Consider the following 18,573-nt stretch of genomic DNA (forward strand, 5'->3'; position numbering starts at 1 on the left):
CAAAAGACTTGCTTTCAGTATGTAACAGGACCCAAGGACTCCTAACCATCACCACCAATTTAGGAAGTTATGAAGCAGCTGATAGCACCATGTGCCTGACATTGTAGACAGGCGTGTGATTGGTGCAAGGGGATCAGGATACTCTGCTGTCAGCTCAGAGAACCACCTTCTCTCCACCCCCCACCCCGCACCGCCCACCACCTTTCCTTGAAGTTCAGTTTAAGAAAAAAAAAAAAAGTTCAGTTTATGCTCGCTGCTTGGATTTCCCCACACCTTGTCATCCTCCTCTGCCCCTACCACATGAGGTCATTTTCTCTCATTATTACCGTGCTCAGATTTCTTGCTTGACTGCAATGCAAGGACTTGTACTCCAGTGAAACTGTCTTTACATCTGAATTACTTCAACTTTTTGTAAAAAACCTATGTACAGCTTACATATTACTCAGTTAATCTCATTATAAATGAGATGTGAACCTCTAGCATGCACACTGCCTGAACCACTCAGCCGGCTCTATGCTAAAGGAGTATTCAGCCAGATTAAATTATTCATGTGGGTGTGTTTTGCTACCATTCCTCCAGGATTAGTCTCGAAGTGAGGAGTCTCCTGCGCTTGACAAAATCTTACTCATCCTTCAAAATGCAATTCAGAGATTATCTCCTCTGACTTCCATCTGCTTCGCTGGTATTGCACTCATTTTGGTAAAATCCCATATTGCATAGTCTCATATGAACTGTCACTCCTGAATTCCCAGGGAGGAGCACAGTGCCCAGCACTTAAGAGACTCAGCAAATGCTCTTTAACTGCTAATCTATCTGTGAGTAAAATTAATGCTGATTACTGTTTGTGCACAACTTGCACTTTTGTACACAGGCTTAAAAAACCCCATATGTGGTCGTTACATAAAATTTAAGATAAAGCAGCAGCAATCTACACTTTCTTCACCATTTTGCAGAGGGCAGGCTGGTCAAAATAGTCAAGAATATTTTCATGTTTTTAGGTCTTTCTACTGACACTTGCACATGAGCGCAGGTGCACGTGCACACACACACCCCATCTAGAGGCGAGCTTATTAGTTTTTTACTGTGCTTCTAAACCTAGACTAAAACATTACACTCTTAATGGAGCTGCATGTTACCACAGTGCAAACCAGTTTTGCAATTAAAAAAATTTACTTAGCAACTGTTGAGAGCCGTTTCTAAAAATACCCCCCCTTCTTCCAATCCTAAATATCTAATGCAGCACTTTATCACCACCAAGATTTGTGCCACTGTCCATTGGCAGAGAACCAATGTATGGCTGCCTGACATCCCACAGAAATTGTTTCCAATGGTTATTCAAACTATTTACTTCTCTGGATCAGTAACACTGCATACTTAATATGGTAATGCTGAGAAAGGGCTACATTTTTTCTACCTAAGACATCATGCTCTATAAATGTCATTATCAGGATATAAAAGTACTACCGAACTGGGGGTAGAAGACCCTTTTCAGTGAAGGTACTAGTGTATCAGAACAACCTACACTGGGCGCCTGGGTGGCTCAGATGGTTGGGCGGCTGCCTTCGGCTCAGGTCATGATCCTGGAGTCCCGGGATCGAGTCCCGCATCGGGCTCCCTGCTCAGTGGGGAGTCTGCTTCTCCCTCTGACCCTCCTCCCTCTCATGCTCTCTGTCTTTCATTCTCTCTCTCTCAAATAAATAAATAAAATCTTTAAAAAAAAAAAAAGAACCTACACAAACCTGGTTACATGAAAATGCTCCAAAAATATACAGGAAATATTCACAACCCCAAGGGAAAATAACTTGAACAAATTTGTTTCTCTAACAGAATGCAATTTTATTAATGCATTCCACTCTTGACTAGACATGGGTAGGGTTATCTTACACTATCCAACACTGATAATTTTAAATTTTAATTGTTTTAAGATGACCTCGAAAAAATGTTCAATTTTTAGTAAGACTGGTGAGGAGCAAAACTGGCTGACAATTTCTTCCTGCTATCATTAGCATGCAGATGAGGTTCTTGGTGATAACTAGGTAAAAGCTGGTTGATAAACGCAATATGTAAAAGAACTGCTCTGGCTTAATGGCGAGTGCCACTAGGGAAAAAAAATAAAATCTTTTTGACCTGCGTTCTAGTTTTGGTTGTGATAATTTCAGCGTATCTGTACATCTTTATGGGCTTCACTTCCATCAACTGATTTCCAAGACACTTAAGAAAAACAAGATCTAGTAGTTAAGTCCTAAATGCAAACTCTACTAACACCCCAAGTTGAGAGAGGACTTAAAACCTTTATGACATTGTTTTAGACTTTTTTAACTCCTAGGCTGCCACCCTATCTGATAAAGATACATAGACAACATCAATTATTTTAAAGGGGGGAGTTAAGTTCTTAGTTCGAGAATTCGAGAACGGAAGTACCCCTTGCAGCCCTGTGCGCTTCAGGATCCACGAAAGTAAAACGGAGACAGGACTTACCTCATTGGGAAGCTAGGACAATTAGGCAAATTAATAGACATAACACACTTGGAAAGGTGCCTGGCATATAGCATTCAATAAATGATGGTTAATATTAGCAACCTCTGGTTTTCAAATGGTGATAAAATTTAAAAAGGGAAGAACACCAGGTCTAACCATAGAAAAACTAAAGGAAATCAGGTTTCAGGCCTGGCTCTGTAAAACTTAACAGATGCCGTATCTTGAGTAACCGTTTTCTCAATTTTTTTTTTTTAATTTTTAAGATTTTATTTATTTGTCAGAGAGAGAGGACACAAGCAGAGGTAGCAGAAGGCAGAGGGAGAAGCAGGCTCCCCGTTGAGCAAGGAGCCCAATGCGGGACTTGATCCCAGGATCCTGCAATCATGACCCGAGCCAAAGGCAGATGCTTAACTGATTGAGCCACCTAGGTAGGCATCCCTTCTCAATTCTTTTCTAACGGGAAAGATAGTAACTGTTTCATGAATTGTTTTTTTTTTTTTTTTTGAAGATTTTATTTATTTATTTGACAGAGAGAGACACAGCGAGAGAGGGAACACAAGCAGGGGGAGTGGGAGAGGGAGAAGCAGGCTCCCCGCAGAGCAGGGAGCCCGATGTGGGACTCAATCCCAGGACCCTGGGATCATGACCCGAGCTGAAGGCAGTCGCTTAACCAACTGAGCCACCCAGGCGCCCAGTAACTGTTTCATGAATTGTTAAAAAGATGGTCAGATGATGCACAGAATTTTGACAGCTGTAAAGTTCTTTATGGATTCAAATTCCTTAATTTTAAAAGACATTCTATGAAACTTAGTATTTCAATCTTTAAAATGGGGATGATCATACCACCTCTCCAACTGCGTGTCCAGGTTGGGGATTTTTTAGAATGTCCCCTGGCAAGTAATGCATATTATTACATGGCAAGTTAACACTTTTAGGACAATGTAAATGTTCCTGCTCATCAAACTTGCACTTTCTCCCTTTAGTAAAATGATTTTTCAAATGCATTATTTTCTTAATTGATGTTCTTTTAAAAGCTTTCCCTGCTCATTTTTATATGAATATAGTTGTAATCAATACTTTCATAATCGACTTGATACAGTTGACCAGTAAGAATCTTTTGAGTGGCTCCAGTGTTCTGACATGCACTCATCATTTTTTGAGATTTCCTTTCTTCCTGGCAAATCAGAATGTCCCAGGTTCATCTTATTTTCTCTACCCCAGCCCTAAAGCTGGACATTTCTCCAAGGAGCCATGGCTCCTTTCAGCATTTAGAAATCAAGATCTGGGTGCTCAGGTGTGCTCACGGCTACTGTAGTAGCAGGGGTTCCAGGCCCTCAGTGAACATAGCTGGAAAACAAAACACACACACACACACATGAAATACAAAAAGTCATGAAAGACAAAAGGGTGAGGAACTGTTCCAAATGAAAAAACACTACCCAGGCACAACTAACTACAATAAATGGCCCCTGTGTTCGATCCTGGACAATTTGAAGAAGTGTTATGAAAGACACTTGGGATAACTGATGAAACAGGCTGGACTAGAACATTGGGTCAATCTTAAAATGTTCCGATTTTGAGGATTGTACCATGGTTAGTATGAGCATGTCTGTTCTTAAAAAAACCTACATTAACATATTTAGGTACAGGGGTGCCTGGGTGGCTCAGTTAAGCATCTCTTATTTCGGGTCAGGTCGTGTTCTCAGGGTTATGAAATGGAGCCCCACATTGGGCTCTGCACTGGGCACCGAGCTCACTTAGGATTCTCTGCATCGCGCCCCCACTCCCCCGGCTCTTTCTACAGTAAGTAAAAATGTTAGAAGTGCAGGTTTAAAGAGAAGATGCAGGAACAATAAAGGGGTACAGTGTAAACAACAATGTAAACAATGTTGAGCACAATGGGGTATCTCTGTACTATTTTTTTTTTTTTTGTCCGACTGAGCCACCCAGGCGTCCCTCTCTGTACTACTCTCGTAATTTAAGTAAACTCTATGCCCAGCGTGGGGCTTGAACTCACGCAACTGAGATCAAGAGTGGCATGCTCTACAGACCAAGCCAGCCAGGTGCCCCTTAAATGATACAGAAGTAACAAAAACAAAAGGTTAAGAAGCACCTTGTAGGGCGCCTGGGTGGCTCAGATGGTTGGGCGTCTGCCTTCGGCTCGGGTCATGATCTCAGGGTCCTGGGATCGAATCCCGCATCGGGCTCCCTGCTCCTTGGGAGCCTGCTTCTCCCTCTGCCTCTCTCTCTGTCTCTAATGAATAAATAGATAAAATCTTTAAAAAAAAAAAAAAGAAGCACCTTGTAGACTAAAGGCCTACATAAAACCCAGGTATTGATTCAGTTCACTGAGATGACCTACTCTGGCCTTAATATTTGAACCATGATATTTAGTGGATAACTGTGCGAGTCATGGTTTTATCAATGAAAAGGAACAAAAATTTTCTTGACTCAAGAACAAAGGGACGCCTGGGTGGCTCAGTCGTTAAGCATCTGCCTTTGGCTCAGGTCATGATCCCAGGGTCCTGGGATGGAGCCCCGCATTGGGCTCCCTGCTCACCAGGAAGCCTGCTTCTCCCTCCCCCATTCCCCCTGCTTGTGTTCCCTCTCTCGCTGTGTCCCTAATAAATTAAAAAAACAAAACAAAACCCAAGACTAAAGCTAAAACCCGTATTAACTTTCTTAAAGCTTTACGCCCAACATGGTAGGCTTAAACTCACAATCTGTGTTATCAAAAGCCACATGCTCTACCGAGCCAGCCAGGTGCCCCTGTATTATCTTTAGTGGTGCAGTTGGTTAAACGTGACTCTTGGTTTCAGCTCAGATCCTGATTTCAGGGTCATGGATTGAGCCTACCATCAGGCTCTGCACTCAGTCAGTCTGCTTAAGACTCTCCCAGTCTAAAATAAATCTTCAATGGCATCAAAGAAATGTATATAAACACACCTAAATTTTGCTATAGGCAAAAGTGGCTTTGGGGCATCAGCACTCTGTAGTTTCACACCAGCTGCTAAATTTCATCCTAATATGGAATCTCTCCCCACTTCTTCCAAATAAGACACTATGTTGGGAGAGCTGAGAATTGGACCTGAACCATAAATTCCTCTGAAATGTCTCCTTTGGTAAGTAAGATGCTTCAGGATTTTTCGTGATTTTGACAGAATAGGGCATAACCTGCAGATTCCACACTACCCTTTTTTCACTACCAATGGATAATCTAATCCTCCCCCAGTTTTTGTATCAAAGTGAATTGTAAAAGTCTCTTTACCCGGACTCTGAATAAAGTTTCCTATTCACAGGTTTTCCACACCCTTTTGCTCTCATGGAATGGCCCTGGTCTCCCTACAGCTTAAATGTGTTGCCAACCTCCATTTGATTCCTCAGAGTACTCTCTGATCCTTCTAAAGAGCACTTGATTTGTATCCATTCCTTTATGGTCCTGCAGCAGTTCTCTACCTTCTGTACCTAGTCCTGTATTTCAGATTTTTCATTTGCTGCTCCCCAGTGATCTGCCCCCCTCATTTATCTACACTCCTTTTAACAACAACTCATACATACCCTGGTTGGCCTCCTCACTATGAAGGACATGGATCTAACTTACTGGTCACTTAACACTTCATCCATCTCCACCTTACACTTCTTCCCATTCAGAAGTCATTTAAGGAGTCAGGTGCTCTGGCTGAGGTCTTGGGTGGTACTGACATCAATGAACTGCTCCCAGTACTTAAAACCATCACCATTACAAACATGTCTTCATAATTTTTGATCCAGATAGGTGTACACTGTGCCAATAGTAGCAGTTCCTCAAAAAAACCTCTTCCAGGGGCGCCTGGGTGGTTCAGTGGTGGTTCGGTTAAGCGTCTGCCTTCGGCTCACATCATGATCCCGGGGTCCTGGGATCGAGCCCTGCATCGGGCTCCCTGCTTGGCAGGGAGCCTGCTTCTCCCTCTCCCTGTAGCTCTCCCCCTCCTTGTGCTCCCTAATAAATAAAATCTTAAAAAAAAAAAAAAAAAAAAACCTCTTCAAGGGCTCTGATTTGGTAAAGGCAAAGGGTAGAATGAACTAGTTCACCCTGCCAGGCTGAAAAAGAGCAGAGACCCAACAACTGAATGAAGTGTGAATTCCCAGATCTCTCCAACTTGCTTTTCCTTCTCATTGTGAAATTCTAGTCACTGTGGGTCCAAAGCCTCAGCAAGACACAATGCCATTTGAGCACAACTTGAAACAGGCCTCGGTCAGCTAAGTTTAATAGCTCTCCCATTGCTCAACATTTTCATTACTTTTGCCTATGTCCTCAAAACTGATCTAACAAGTCAGTTGAGAAAACAAGTCATCTCACTTCAACAATGTGCTGTTTGGTAATGCACAGCCGGATTAGATCAACTTACTCTTCATTCATCATCATCTTCGGCCATTTCAAAAAATGCACAAAACAACTCTGTCAAGGTATAGTCTCAACAGTCTCACTTTAAAGGGGGACAGCGTATCTGAGATAAATTGTTGACACTTTGCTACACCTCATACAGACCTACGCACATTTTGATCAAATGGTTATCCCTTTAAAACCTAAAATACTGCTACATATTCATTTGCTCAGGAAGAGTCTGTATCAGACTGAATTTTCAAGAGCTGGGAGTCTAGGGCACCCTTCTTAGAAGTCCCACGGTTCATTCTACTTAAGCTAGAACCCTGTATTTCAGCAAATGTTAGGAAACACTAGCTTATTGCCTTGGGTTCTAAAATCTTGCTTGGTATTTTTATTACAATGTAATTAAGTTTATAATCATTACAGTATTCTCTGCTTGAAACATTTTAATAGTGTTGCAAGGACTAGCAGAAATAGGAAAATCTCTTGCTGTTTGTTGATGAAAATAATAGTAAACACAACCTCCAAAATGTCATTTGTAGGCCATAGGAGCATGAGCACAACCATATGGGAGGAGATAACCAGTCTCTCCCTTCATATATATTCTTTTTTATTTTCTTGTTATACCTTCCCAAAACAGAGACATTCAACAGTAGTTAGAATGGCCATCTCCCAACATTTAAAAAAAACTGTACCCCCCAATGGGTGAACAAAGTAGAGTAGTAACCTAGAGTTCAGCTGGGTAAGCCACTGCGGAGCCTTAAGTGGTGAGGTCTTCCAATTTCAGAGTGATGTGTCTTCAACTTGTATCATCATTGTAGTGGAAAAAGATAATTTAATTTTGGTGAAATGAGATTCATCTCCCGACAGGATTAGTAACAGCATTCACTGAATTTCACATTCTTCTTTTGTGAACTGTGAAGAAAATGAATGGTAGCTAGAAGATCAATGGGATTCCAGCTCCAGCTGCAGATGGAATGAAGATATACCAGGACAAAAACACCTATATTTTGATTTACAAAGCTAACAGCAGTTTTAAATCTGCAACTTAATTACAGACCAACTACACCACAACCTTTTCAAATGGCAAAAATACAAAAAAGTTAAGTGTTACAAAAATATTTCAGAAAAAGTGCATAGTCTAAGTGCATAGTAAATAAAAGCACTGAAAAATATCTTGCTAGAGGGAGTTCAGCTTGGAAAAGTTATTACCGAAGCTAAACATTTTTATTTTACACAAACTATACTCAAAAATAGCTTTATGAGACTGATTTCTGGCTAAAAGTATCAAAGGGTTTATTATTAGTCAAGAAACAAATACCTTAACTGACAGGGGTGGATAGAAAAGAAACAAATAAGCTGCCTACCCCAAAAGTTCGCACTCATTAAGATTTCTGCAGTGTGATGGTGCTAACAGACCCTTTAATAGCAGAATGTGGTAATCATGGGATTAATTATTGCTAAAGTAGTTTTAAAAAAGAAAAAAGAAATAAAACTTAAACCTGACACAATCTGACCAAACATGTGTCAATGTACAGTTTCAAGGTTATTTTTACAAAATACCTACATTTACACAACAGGCTTCTGGCAGCATTTTCAGACAAAGGTTCTTTTAATTTATCCTGACATGCTATAAATGAATAAATTACACTATTTAAAGAATTACTGTCAGTAAGCTTTCTTTCTCTTGGGTCAGAGAGAGGCAAGAAAAGAGTGCATTTAAGATTGAGAGGAAGCGCAGATAACTGAGGGAAAAGAACAGGGGCTTAGGGAGGGTCAGCAATCACATGAACCTCACCTGGTGGGACGCTCTCCAAGGTTAAGAATCAACCTGCTCAACTCCAATTAACAAGGAATTTGAAGAAAAACTACAAAATGGTAGTTAAACCCTTTAACGCTTTCATTCTTAATCAAAATCAGTCCAGCTGTGTAGTCTGAGGCTGCAGGAGTTACACCACCAAGCCCTGGCAGCTGCAGCACTAGGGACTGTGCCTGCAAGTCACTAAAACAGGAAAAATGAAAGAATGCCTTTCCCCTTCAGACCACCAAAAAAAAAAAAAAAAAAAAATTAAATAAAAAAATCTGAGGAAAAGTTGTAACACTAAATCTAAAATGATTTGCAAAGGAATAGTATATGTAACAAATGGCTTGAAGTAGTCTATTAAAAAATTGGGGAGATTTTGATTTCATAGTGAGTCAGCAAGGCATTTTTGTTGTTAAAAAAAAATCTCATTTCCTTACAGAAACAGTTTTTAGTTTTTAATGAACTTGTAAACAAAAAAGCTCCCATTTCAAAATAAAAACAAAATCCCAGATCATATAGATGTTTACAGTGATTACATTTATCTAAGCAACATACATACATGTTCAGTTGTAAGATGTTAACTAAATTTCTGTGACAAATATGTTTTTTTTTTAATACCAAGAACATTATAGAGTTAATGCAGAGTCCTAAGGATAATCTAGTAGTCACTAAGTTTTTCTTAAGTCTTCACTTTTAGATGCTGTTATTTCTAGCACAGGTAAGCAGGCAGAGTCTTTCGTATGCTCAAACACTGGAATCTTTGGTTGCTACCATATCAGCTGGCTTGCAAACAAGAAGCCAACCATTTTAAGAATGTTTTAAGTGAACAACTTGCAAACCCCAGGGATGGATAAACCCTAAGAATGCACAATTGTGAGCATTTACAACCATCACAACTGTGGCTGAAGACTGTTCATGCCGTTCTTCTGAAATGAGATCTCAAAGCAGTATAGTTCAAAATAAAAGATTTTAACAAAAAAATTGGCATATGCACAATTTCTCCACCAATTTGTGTGTGTCAACCATTTAGTTAACTTTTCCACTTGAAAAAATGCAATAGAAAACTGGACACCATGTTTCACTATCTCAGTTAATATTCACAATTACAGCGGCTACAACTCGGGACACGGCATCACCAATGCTGCCCAGAGCCAGTTTATACTGAAATTAAGTTCTTTACACCAAGTAAATGGTTGTTCACAACCACTGGCTAGTGTACATATGAACTAAAATTCCTAGATTTGGGGAGAAACAAATGCTGCTCCGATCATCTGCTCTGCTTCTTCTGTTCCTCGATTCATGCTTAGAAACCTGTTTAAAAAAAAAAAAAAAATCAAAACAGAAAGAAGAATGTTAAAATTCCAAATTAAAAAATGTATTTTTTTAAAAAACTACACCCAAAATTGGGAAATTGGGTGAAACTGAGCTAATAATTACTTTAGAACGGTGACTTGTGTTATTTTCATCTATTTGAAAATGACTAGGTCAATTTTTTAAAACAAGAAAAAACCCTTTTCTGTTCTAGATGCCTTTAGGTAGGAGTGGTATACAGTCAATCAGTCTTCCCAGTCAGCATACAATTCTCAAGCAGAGAATTACTGGTGATTCCAATGAGCCTGTTTTGTTTACTTCTGTATCTCTAATACCTAGAGCATGTTATGTGTTCAAATATTTATCAAATGAATGAAAAATAGATTGCTTTGCCTTAAAAATTAGAAAGTATATATGTTTTAATCATACTATGTCCAGGAACCTTTCTGCACATTATTTCTGATACAAATAAGGAACAATAAGCTTTAATAATAAATGTACTCAACACATAACTGAATTATTCCATAGAACACAAACTTGGTTAAGTGTATGATTTTTATACAGAAACCATATATATCTTTCAAAATTCTTTACTTCCATCAATTACATTAAAAAGGTGAGGTTTTGCCCCAGATTTGAAAATATAAACAAGTGAGGCTTTTTTTTTTTTTTTTTTGGCTTTATTTATTTCTTAAGCCTTCCCACCATATAACTACTACCCTCCTCCCACACAATTAGACTCTAAGACTTCCACATCCAGGCAGGTTTGAATAGAAAACAGCTTCAGGTAATAATAGCTGCATGTCTCATCTGTGGCTAAAGACCACTAGAGGAAATGCTGATCTCTATTACCTACAAGCTTTATCTATGGCTAAAAGCAGAAAGGAAATACGCCTACTTCTCGACATGAAAATCCCATCAGTGCCACCTCCTCTCACCAACAGCCATCCTTAGAGGTGTCTGTGCCCCTTGGTGCACCCCCTTGCAAACTCTTATAGCTGCCTCATTATTGTTCTTTCTAGCTCACTCTGATCTCTCACTTCTTCAGCACTGAAACCATGTTTTTGTTAATCATAAACTTCTCCCTTTTTTGTGCTTCTCAAACATTTGTTGGACCATCTCCAGTGGGCTTTGTGCGATAAATAATATGCTTCTATAATTTGCTTTGCATGCATAAATGCCCCCCCTTTCCAGGATAATACCACACATTGATATGTCATTTCTTGGTTAATACTGTCTCACTTGTTAACTAGGAGTTTTTCCATCCGAGGGCAGAAAGTCATCTTCATCCACTTAAAAACATATTGGGCTAAAGACCTGAGGACAAACAAGTGTCGTACACTTTTCTCTCTCTACCTTGACTAACGGAGCTGGTACAAAATAGACCTTTGTTGCCTGTCCAAGTACTAAATTCATAAAGCAAATGCCAAAAATGAAAAACGAAACTTTCTAAAAATGTGCTTCGCCACAAGGAGTATTATCTATTTGGTATGTATTACTAAACAGAAATACCAAGGTAAGCATAAGAAGAAAAGGCTGTCAAACCAAACCTGAACTAAGTTTTAAAGTAAGACCATATTCTGTAACCTAATTCCAATGTTAAAATACAGATTATTACAAAGCAGATTAAAACTATGAATTAGCTAAACTGTAATGACCCTTACCCTGATGAGCATTTGAAGTCCCGCAATTATTCTTAAATACGATAAAGAAAAATGTTTATGCAACTACTAAAATGATTTATCATAGCTTGCTATGCAATTACATTATACTGAGCCATTTAATTACTACGCTGAATATCCAAACAGCTTTAAAATGGAAACCACTGTCACTAACTAAAAAGAAAGCTTAAGTTATATTGTCAGTCAAAATATTAGAAACTCTTGTGTCTTTAATAGGGATAAAAATTGTATCTAGATAAGAATTTTATCTGGTTCATCTTTTAATCTGATATTTTAGAAATTCCTGGGTCAATTAATGATTACAATTGCTTAGGGATCAAAGGCTAGCCTAAAAATATTCCCGGTAGAATAGAGCAGTCAAATCCAGATTTAACTCTTCAGATCGGCCAATGGTAGGATACTCCACCCAGAGATCAATGTTTCTCCAGTGATTTGTCCTAAGATGTTACTGAAGTTTAAGAAAAATCTCAGTGGGAGCATTCAGCAGGTATTCAACATTCAATCTTCAAGGGCTAAGCATTCTTCTTCCCAGTGTGCATGAGTCCTTGGTTTTTATCTTGTAGTTTAGGTGGTCTCTCCTGGCTTCTGGCTTTTAAAAGTCCCAAAACCCATCTTCACTGCAACAACAGTTAAAATAAGGAATGGATCCCTTTGTTCCTAAAAAAAAGAGGGAAAAACAAAGTTAAAACAGAGTTGATCACTGGGACCACTGAGTTAATAGCTACACTTAAGTTTCTTTTCAAATCTGCAAAAGAAAAAAAAATGTTTAACTAATGAGAGTCTACCCCCTTACTCCAAAATCTGAAGATTATATATCAGCTCTTATTTGTGAATTCACTTCAGATGTCCTTGATTTTTTTTTTTTTTAAATAGAACCACAAACTAGTTCAAAGAACTATTTATATAATAGTATGGCTTAGAAGTTTGTGGTGGGCTTTTGAAATTTTTGGATCCTTTCACAGTAGGAAACTAACTTTTTAAAAGTAATGTGAAGACAAGATCCATCTTCACCATGCAATGTCATTTATCAGGCAAACTTTTCCACAACTTGCCTGTGTGGGTTTTTTGGTTACACAAAAATCAGAATCAAGCTTGGACAATTCTGAATCAGACTGGCACTATAAAAGTTAAAGAAAAAAAACTACAATAACTTTTCCTAAACTAAAAATGTATTAAAAGTTGGGAAAGAAAGAAAATAGATTTTATTTTTATCACTACAAATCAATGACAACTTAAGTATACAAGATACATATTATCGCTAAACTGCATTTAAGAAAACCAGACTAATGATCTGATTTCTTTCGTCTTCCCTATTACAGAATTCTGAGGTTGTTGAACTTTAAAATACCTGTTACAACTGATTCCTTTCCCAACTGGTAGATGGTCTGCATTATACATCACTGAGTCACAGCAACACTGTGCTCTTCTAGGTCTTCTGACTGTTGTGGTATCCATCCAATCTGACAAGGTGAAGTTTTTGATAGGTCCAGCAAGCCTTGGAGATGTGGGTTTCAGATAACCACAAATCAAATTCTTGCACACTCCTCTTCACTTCCTGTTGGGGTACTGAGCTCTTTTCTCTCCAGTTGTACTGTCCACCGTGACAAAAGCTGACAAAAATTTCAGCAAGCAGATGCAGCTTCCTGGCACTTCTTTAGATTGAGTATATTCAGAGAAGATCAGTCTCCAGATATTTCAAGGTCTTCCCCTGTGATTTGGGTTACGTTGCTGAGTGACCAGCCACGTTCCTAGCAGCAATTGGTGAAGTCAGAAAAAGTTAAGCTAGACAGAAATGGTAGGTGAATCCCAGTAAATACTGGAAGGTAATTCAAGGAGGACCATGGACATGGTAGGAGAATGTGATGGAAAAATATTTCTATCTTTTGTTAACAACTTGACATCCACATATATTATGATAAATTTATGCTTTGTATCAATGGCTGGAGTAGTGAACAGATGGATTAAGATGATGAGAAAAGAAATGTGAGGATCCAACTTTGGCTTCACTACCTTAGGAAATTCTCCCCATCTCTGACCTCAACTAAAGAAATGGTGATCTTAACTGGATTCTGAAGTCCTAAAAATATTTCCTTTTCCTTTAGTACTTCTTAAATGTCTTGAAAGGTACTTTCCTGATAATCACATATAGTTGAAGAAAAGGAAGTGAAATGAATTTGAAAGTGCCTCAGATGTGAATCTTTTATTTTTCTCTTTAATATGCATAAAAACAGTAATTATAATCTTGTGGCACATGAGCACTGCAAATTAGTACAGATCATAGTGGGCTTTATATGAGAAATGCCTTGTTTCTTAGTCTTTTGATAGGCTTTGGAATGGAATATTTCAAAAGACCTTTTCTTTAGAGAAGTAATTAGGAAAGAAGTCTATTACACACAACAAGCTCATCTTAGCTGAGTAAGGCAGACTTTAAAAAGAGTCTTTCTGGACATTCTCAGTGAACTGCTGAAACAACTTACACTTTTCCATGGAAGAACCATTTGATACACATTTTTCAAAAAATAGAAATAATATAAAATATTAGTCGATACCACCATTTGGGGGATTTTTCCAGGAATAGATATTCCTGCAATATATAGCTCTACCTGTTGATGATTCATTTAAGAAACTCAATTCTCTGTGGGAAACCTCTGAGAGTGTAACTCTGTGAACGAAAACTGGTATGATGTATTTAAAAAGCATCTTCTAAAATTTTAATTAGAAAAATGTACTATAATGTTATCATCATCACTGAAAGGATTTCTTGGAATCAGCAAATAGCTGAGCTGCATGAGCTCTCCCCTGAATAAAAAACTACTGTAGCGGACCCTGAGAGAATATGCTTTTAAATACCCTGATTATTTAGAGATTGAAAATCAGGAAATAAGTAACCTAGAGCGACTGTCTTCAAACTCCAGAATTAATAAAAATTTCTTAACAGGTGACACGGGTAATGGGATTGGGGTTAGAGAAACAGGCTCCCTATACTCATTTCTTGCCACTCTCAAACCTGCTATACTGTCACAGCTTTATACAAAGGGGGTTTCATGTGGTATTGGTTTGGGGAACTAAACTCTATAACCAAAATAAATCTTTTCGAGAAGTCAAAGGTCAAATACAACTTTGTTTGTATTCTATGGCATGGCACATTTTAGGAGCAAGCAGTATTTCACTTGCAATCAAAATATACTACCTCAAAATGTTTCTCTGAAAGTAGTCAATGGTAAGTACATTTTATGGGAAAGTCCAATTATTCAAAATTTTACAAGTTGGTGTTTATATAATAATTTGTATAAACCCTGGGTCTAACACTGCTATGAAAATTCTGTAAGATTTTCTTTTCTTTCTTTTTTTAAAAAGTAAATTCTACCCTCAAGTGGAGCTTGAATTCATGACCCTGAGATTATGAGTCACATGCTCTACTGACTGAGCCAGCCAGGCTCCCCAAACATCTTTTAAGATTTTTAAGTTGCTTTTATGAAAAATAGTTACACTACAAAATTAAGGATTAAACTTAAGTTTAATTACAATTTCTTTCCAAGGAAACATACTAACTCAGTGGATCCAACTTCTCATCTTTAAGACCTAGATAAGGCAGGACAAAAATTCTGCTTGTTTATTGAGAAAGAGACACACAGTAAACTAACAATGGAACTAACTCAAAATAAGGGAATTCTTTCTGAAAGCTGCTGAATGCCTGAAGTGAAATGTTCTAGGTCAGAGGAGATTTCAATCTAATTTTAGTTCTAGAAACTGCAACTCGTGATGATCCTATTATCCCAGCTAGCTTTAGGCAAAAATTGGTTTCATTTTATGAAAAGAAGCAAATACCCTATAGATTCAGGTATAATAAAAGTCCTAAGTTTAGAACATTACATTGGTAGGACCATTTCTCAGAGACACTAGCTAGCAACCTACCTCATTAAGGGCATGGCACTGTGATTAGTCATACAATGATTAAAACACTCAAGGGACAAGTTTAAGTCCCAACTGAGACCCAGAGGCAAGCATTAGTGTTTATTATCCTGAGCTGAAATTTCATCATCTCAGAACCCCCATTACATTAAGCCTTCAACTGTGAATCCTTCCCAAATACAGAAACATGGAAGAGAAGAATCTCAACTTCATTCCTAATAGATGAGCTGCTGGGATGAGGATGACATCAGTGAATTATACTTCTTGAAAAGTATCCTCAGATTAGAGTCTATTTTTAAATTACAAAATTTTAAAAATACAATTCTAAAAATATAGACCAAAGACGACTAAGTTCAGACTAGAGCAGTCATTCAGAAATTAAATAATTAGAAACCAAAGACCAAACCTTACCTGCCCACCACTTCCAGAAAGTAGGCAGGTATCAGGAGGTAAGCCCCAGAAAGGGGGGGGGGGGTGCGGGAAGAAAAACAAAAACCATGAAACACAGGAGTCGAACTGTACGGCAACAGTGACAAGACTGGAGCTGTGCCCTAACAGTTCTACTCCTTAGTAGCACCAAGAGTGCCAGAGACAGAAAGGAAACAGACTAGCAGTTCAGTGGCATTTGCCCCAGTTTTTTCCCCCAATTTGCAAAGCCTAACTGAAGAATTCAATTCCACAACAAACCCCCAGAACCTGAGTATTTGCAAGATTTTATAAAATAAAGCCCAAGACAAATAAGAACCTTACATAGTTAGATCGCAACTAAACGAGAGATCTGGTTTTTGACTAGGAAGGATGTGTCGAGCTTTTCAGTTATTTGAGCATTTAAGAGCGCAAATGAGATGCTCTGCAACTGAGAAGATAGACACTTTGGGGGCAATGCCAGACTCACCTCTGGAAATTAGATCATGTTCACATTTTTCCATTTTAAATGCTAAAGCATTAACATGCAGAAAAAAATTCTTAACACTGTTAGTCTGAAACAAAGTCCAAATACCATAGCTAACCAGATTCATTATTAAAAATCAACAAGTGTTAGGTCTAGGATTTTGGATTGATTGATTATACCATATTCCCAACACCAAATATTTATTTTGGAAAGGGTTAATGAATGAGTAAAAAAGATGCAGTTGTTAAAAATGACCCAAAATCCCAAGAGAAATGATATAATATATACACACATATATGTATATACAAATACATATACATATATATATGAACAAGGACATTTGGGTTTAAAGTTAGTAGTCAAATTTTCCAAGGACGTCTTTTTTTAAAAACACAGAGCCAAATTTTTACTTCTTTTAAAACCACCTCCTCGATCTAACACTGTTAGAAATGAATGAATTACCCAATTTTGTGTTCAATTTGTTCCCTGTAACGTCACTTGGTTCTTGGCTACTAACCTTTCATGTTACTCTTGGTTTTGTCAGTTTGCTTGCCTGTGGGGGTTTGGGCCTGCTGACCCTGCCCACTTGAAGAGGCTGCCTGCTGTGCTGCTTTCTGCTTTAACATTGTCCAATCAAATGTGTAGTCATATTGGTGGTTCAGGGTCCTGTAAAACACAGTATGGTATATGTTAATCCTTTAATAATGCAGTCTAGTTAAATACTCCATTGGGCTTTCAAGACAGTGAGGGCACTTTTTAAGGAAATGGTAGTTAGTGTTTTCTCTTAAGTATGGTAATTTCTAAAAGATTTCATTCCATATACATGACTTTTTAAATGTTCAGTTCATTAATTCCACTTTTTACAAGTCACAATTGAAGGAAAATGATGTCACTACTTCGGTCTGATGTATTCATTAAGAATAAATCATCTCCTTTTTCAAAAAAGAAGCCGACTTTATTACTTTCTTGAAAGAGGCAGGGGAGTGGCAATGAACAGCAGCATGAACAAAAACATGGAGTCAAGCTGTCAATTATCTAGGGAACCATCCAAATAGGAGGTACCTTCTAAGAACAAATCAGAGTAAGTATAAGAATGTAAGCTTGTGGGGGAGATGTGTATGCTGGTGGCTTGGAAAGAAGACTCTTCTGGGGTTAGAGAATTACCCCCAATTCTTAATCCTCTTCCAACTAAGATTTCGGGCCACATGTACTTTACTTCCCCCTCTGCTCAAGACCAATTCTGGGTTGCACCTAGGGAACCCCAGAGTCTGAGGCCTGTCTCCACACAATCATAGACCCCGTAACTATTTTAATTGCTGTTAATTTTGTTATTAAATAGGGTTCTGTAGCAAAGCTGGAGAGTTCCAAGGGCCACCAATAATCACTTCTATCTAGTATGAATGGCAATTATCGTGGAAAAGTTAGATTCTACTTTGTGTCTGACTCAACTGTTTCTCCATCCCAAACTAAAATAATTTCAAGCACATTTGCACCACAAATGGAAACATGCCAAACTCAGTTTCTTTCTTTTATTATTTTTTCCAAACTCAGTTTCTTAAGATTTTATTCATATGGGTTTAGACCCACTTTAATTTGCTACCTGTCAGAACAGATGTGTTGGGTGGATTTAACTAATTTCCCTCACTAGAGTCTACAGTCTTAAAAACACCTTAAAAACTGACCTGAAAAGAATGCGGAATAGCTGCCTCAGATACATGTAATCCGGGGCTTCCTCAAAGCGCAGCCCACGACAATAGTTTAAGTACATGGCAAATTCTGCAGGAAACCCCTAAAGTTCAAGAGTTAAAACACAAAGTAAAAAAACAAAAAAATTTATTTAAGACAGAAAAATAAATGTATTTAAATACAAGTAAAAATGGTTTTTGAGGAGAGTGTTTCACTACTTTGCCATAAGATCTGAGAACTAAACTAACTATAATATGACTTGGTATCCTCATAAATCCTGACTACCTCATCATGTACATCTTTTAATATTGGCAGGGGAAACATGGATCCTTTCCCTACAGTATTATACTCTTAAGTAATCTGGATATCCAACTTGTTATTATTTTATCAATGTCTAATACTTCAATGGCAACAATGAACAAATGACCAAATGGAGGCCAGT

At 38.1% G+C, this 18,573-nt stretch overlaps 1 protein-coding gene and 1 long non-coding RNA gene across 9 annotated transcripts in view; both read right to left on the reverse strand.

Moving 5' to 3' along the window:
- Nucleotides 1-3,220: 3,220 nt before the first annotated feature.
- Nucleotides 3,221-4,633, reverse strand: LOC118006597. The gene is made up of 2 exons (XR_004678131.1): nt 4,592-4,633; nt 3,221-3,825 (listed from the first exon to the last, which is right to left on the reverse strand). It is a non-coding gene; the product is annotated as an uncharacterized LOC118006597 (long non-coding RNA).
- Nucleotides 4,634-7,431: 2,798 nt separating this feature from the next.
- LOC118006658 (casein kinase I) overlaps nt 7,432-18,573 on the reverse strand; it is a 47,786-nt gene continuing 36,644 nt past the window's right edge. For 2 of the 8 annotated variants that reach the window (XR_004678148.1, XR_004678149.1), the window contains 4 exons: nt 18,128-18,234; nt 16,999-17,111; nt 12,990-13,389; nt 10,842-12,298 (listed from right to left, as the gene is read on the reverse strand). Coding sequence is in view for 6 of the 8 variants with exons in the window: in XM_034999373.1 (XP_034855264.1) it covers nt 13,337-13,389; nt 16,999-17,111; nt 18,128-18,234 (273 nt within the window). In the remaining 2 variants the exon portion in view is untranslated. Of the gene's footprint in view, nt 9,960-10,841; nt 12,299-12,861; nt 13,390-16,957; nt 17,112-18,127; nt 18,235-18,573 lie in introns of those variants that run through there. The other 6 variants (XM_034999376.1, XM_034999378.1, XM_034999374.1 and 3 more) reach the window with 4 other exon arrangements.

This window comes from Mirounga leonina, unplaced genomic scaffold, assembly GCF_011800145.1.
Source record: "Mirounga leonina isolate KUSES-001 unplaced genomic scaffold, KU_Mleo_1.0 Mir_98, whole genome shotgun sequence".
Classification (NCBI taxonomy): domain Eukaryota; kingdom Metazoa; phylum Chordata; class Mammalia; order Carnivora; family Phocidae; genus Mirounga; species Mirounga leonina.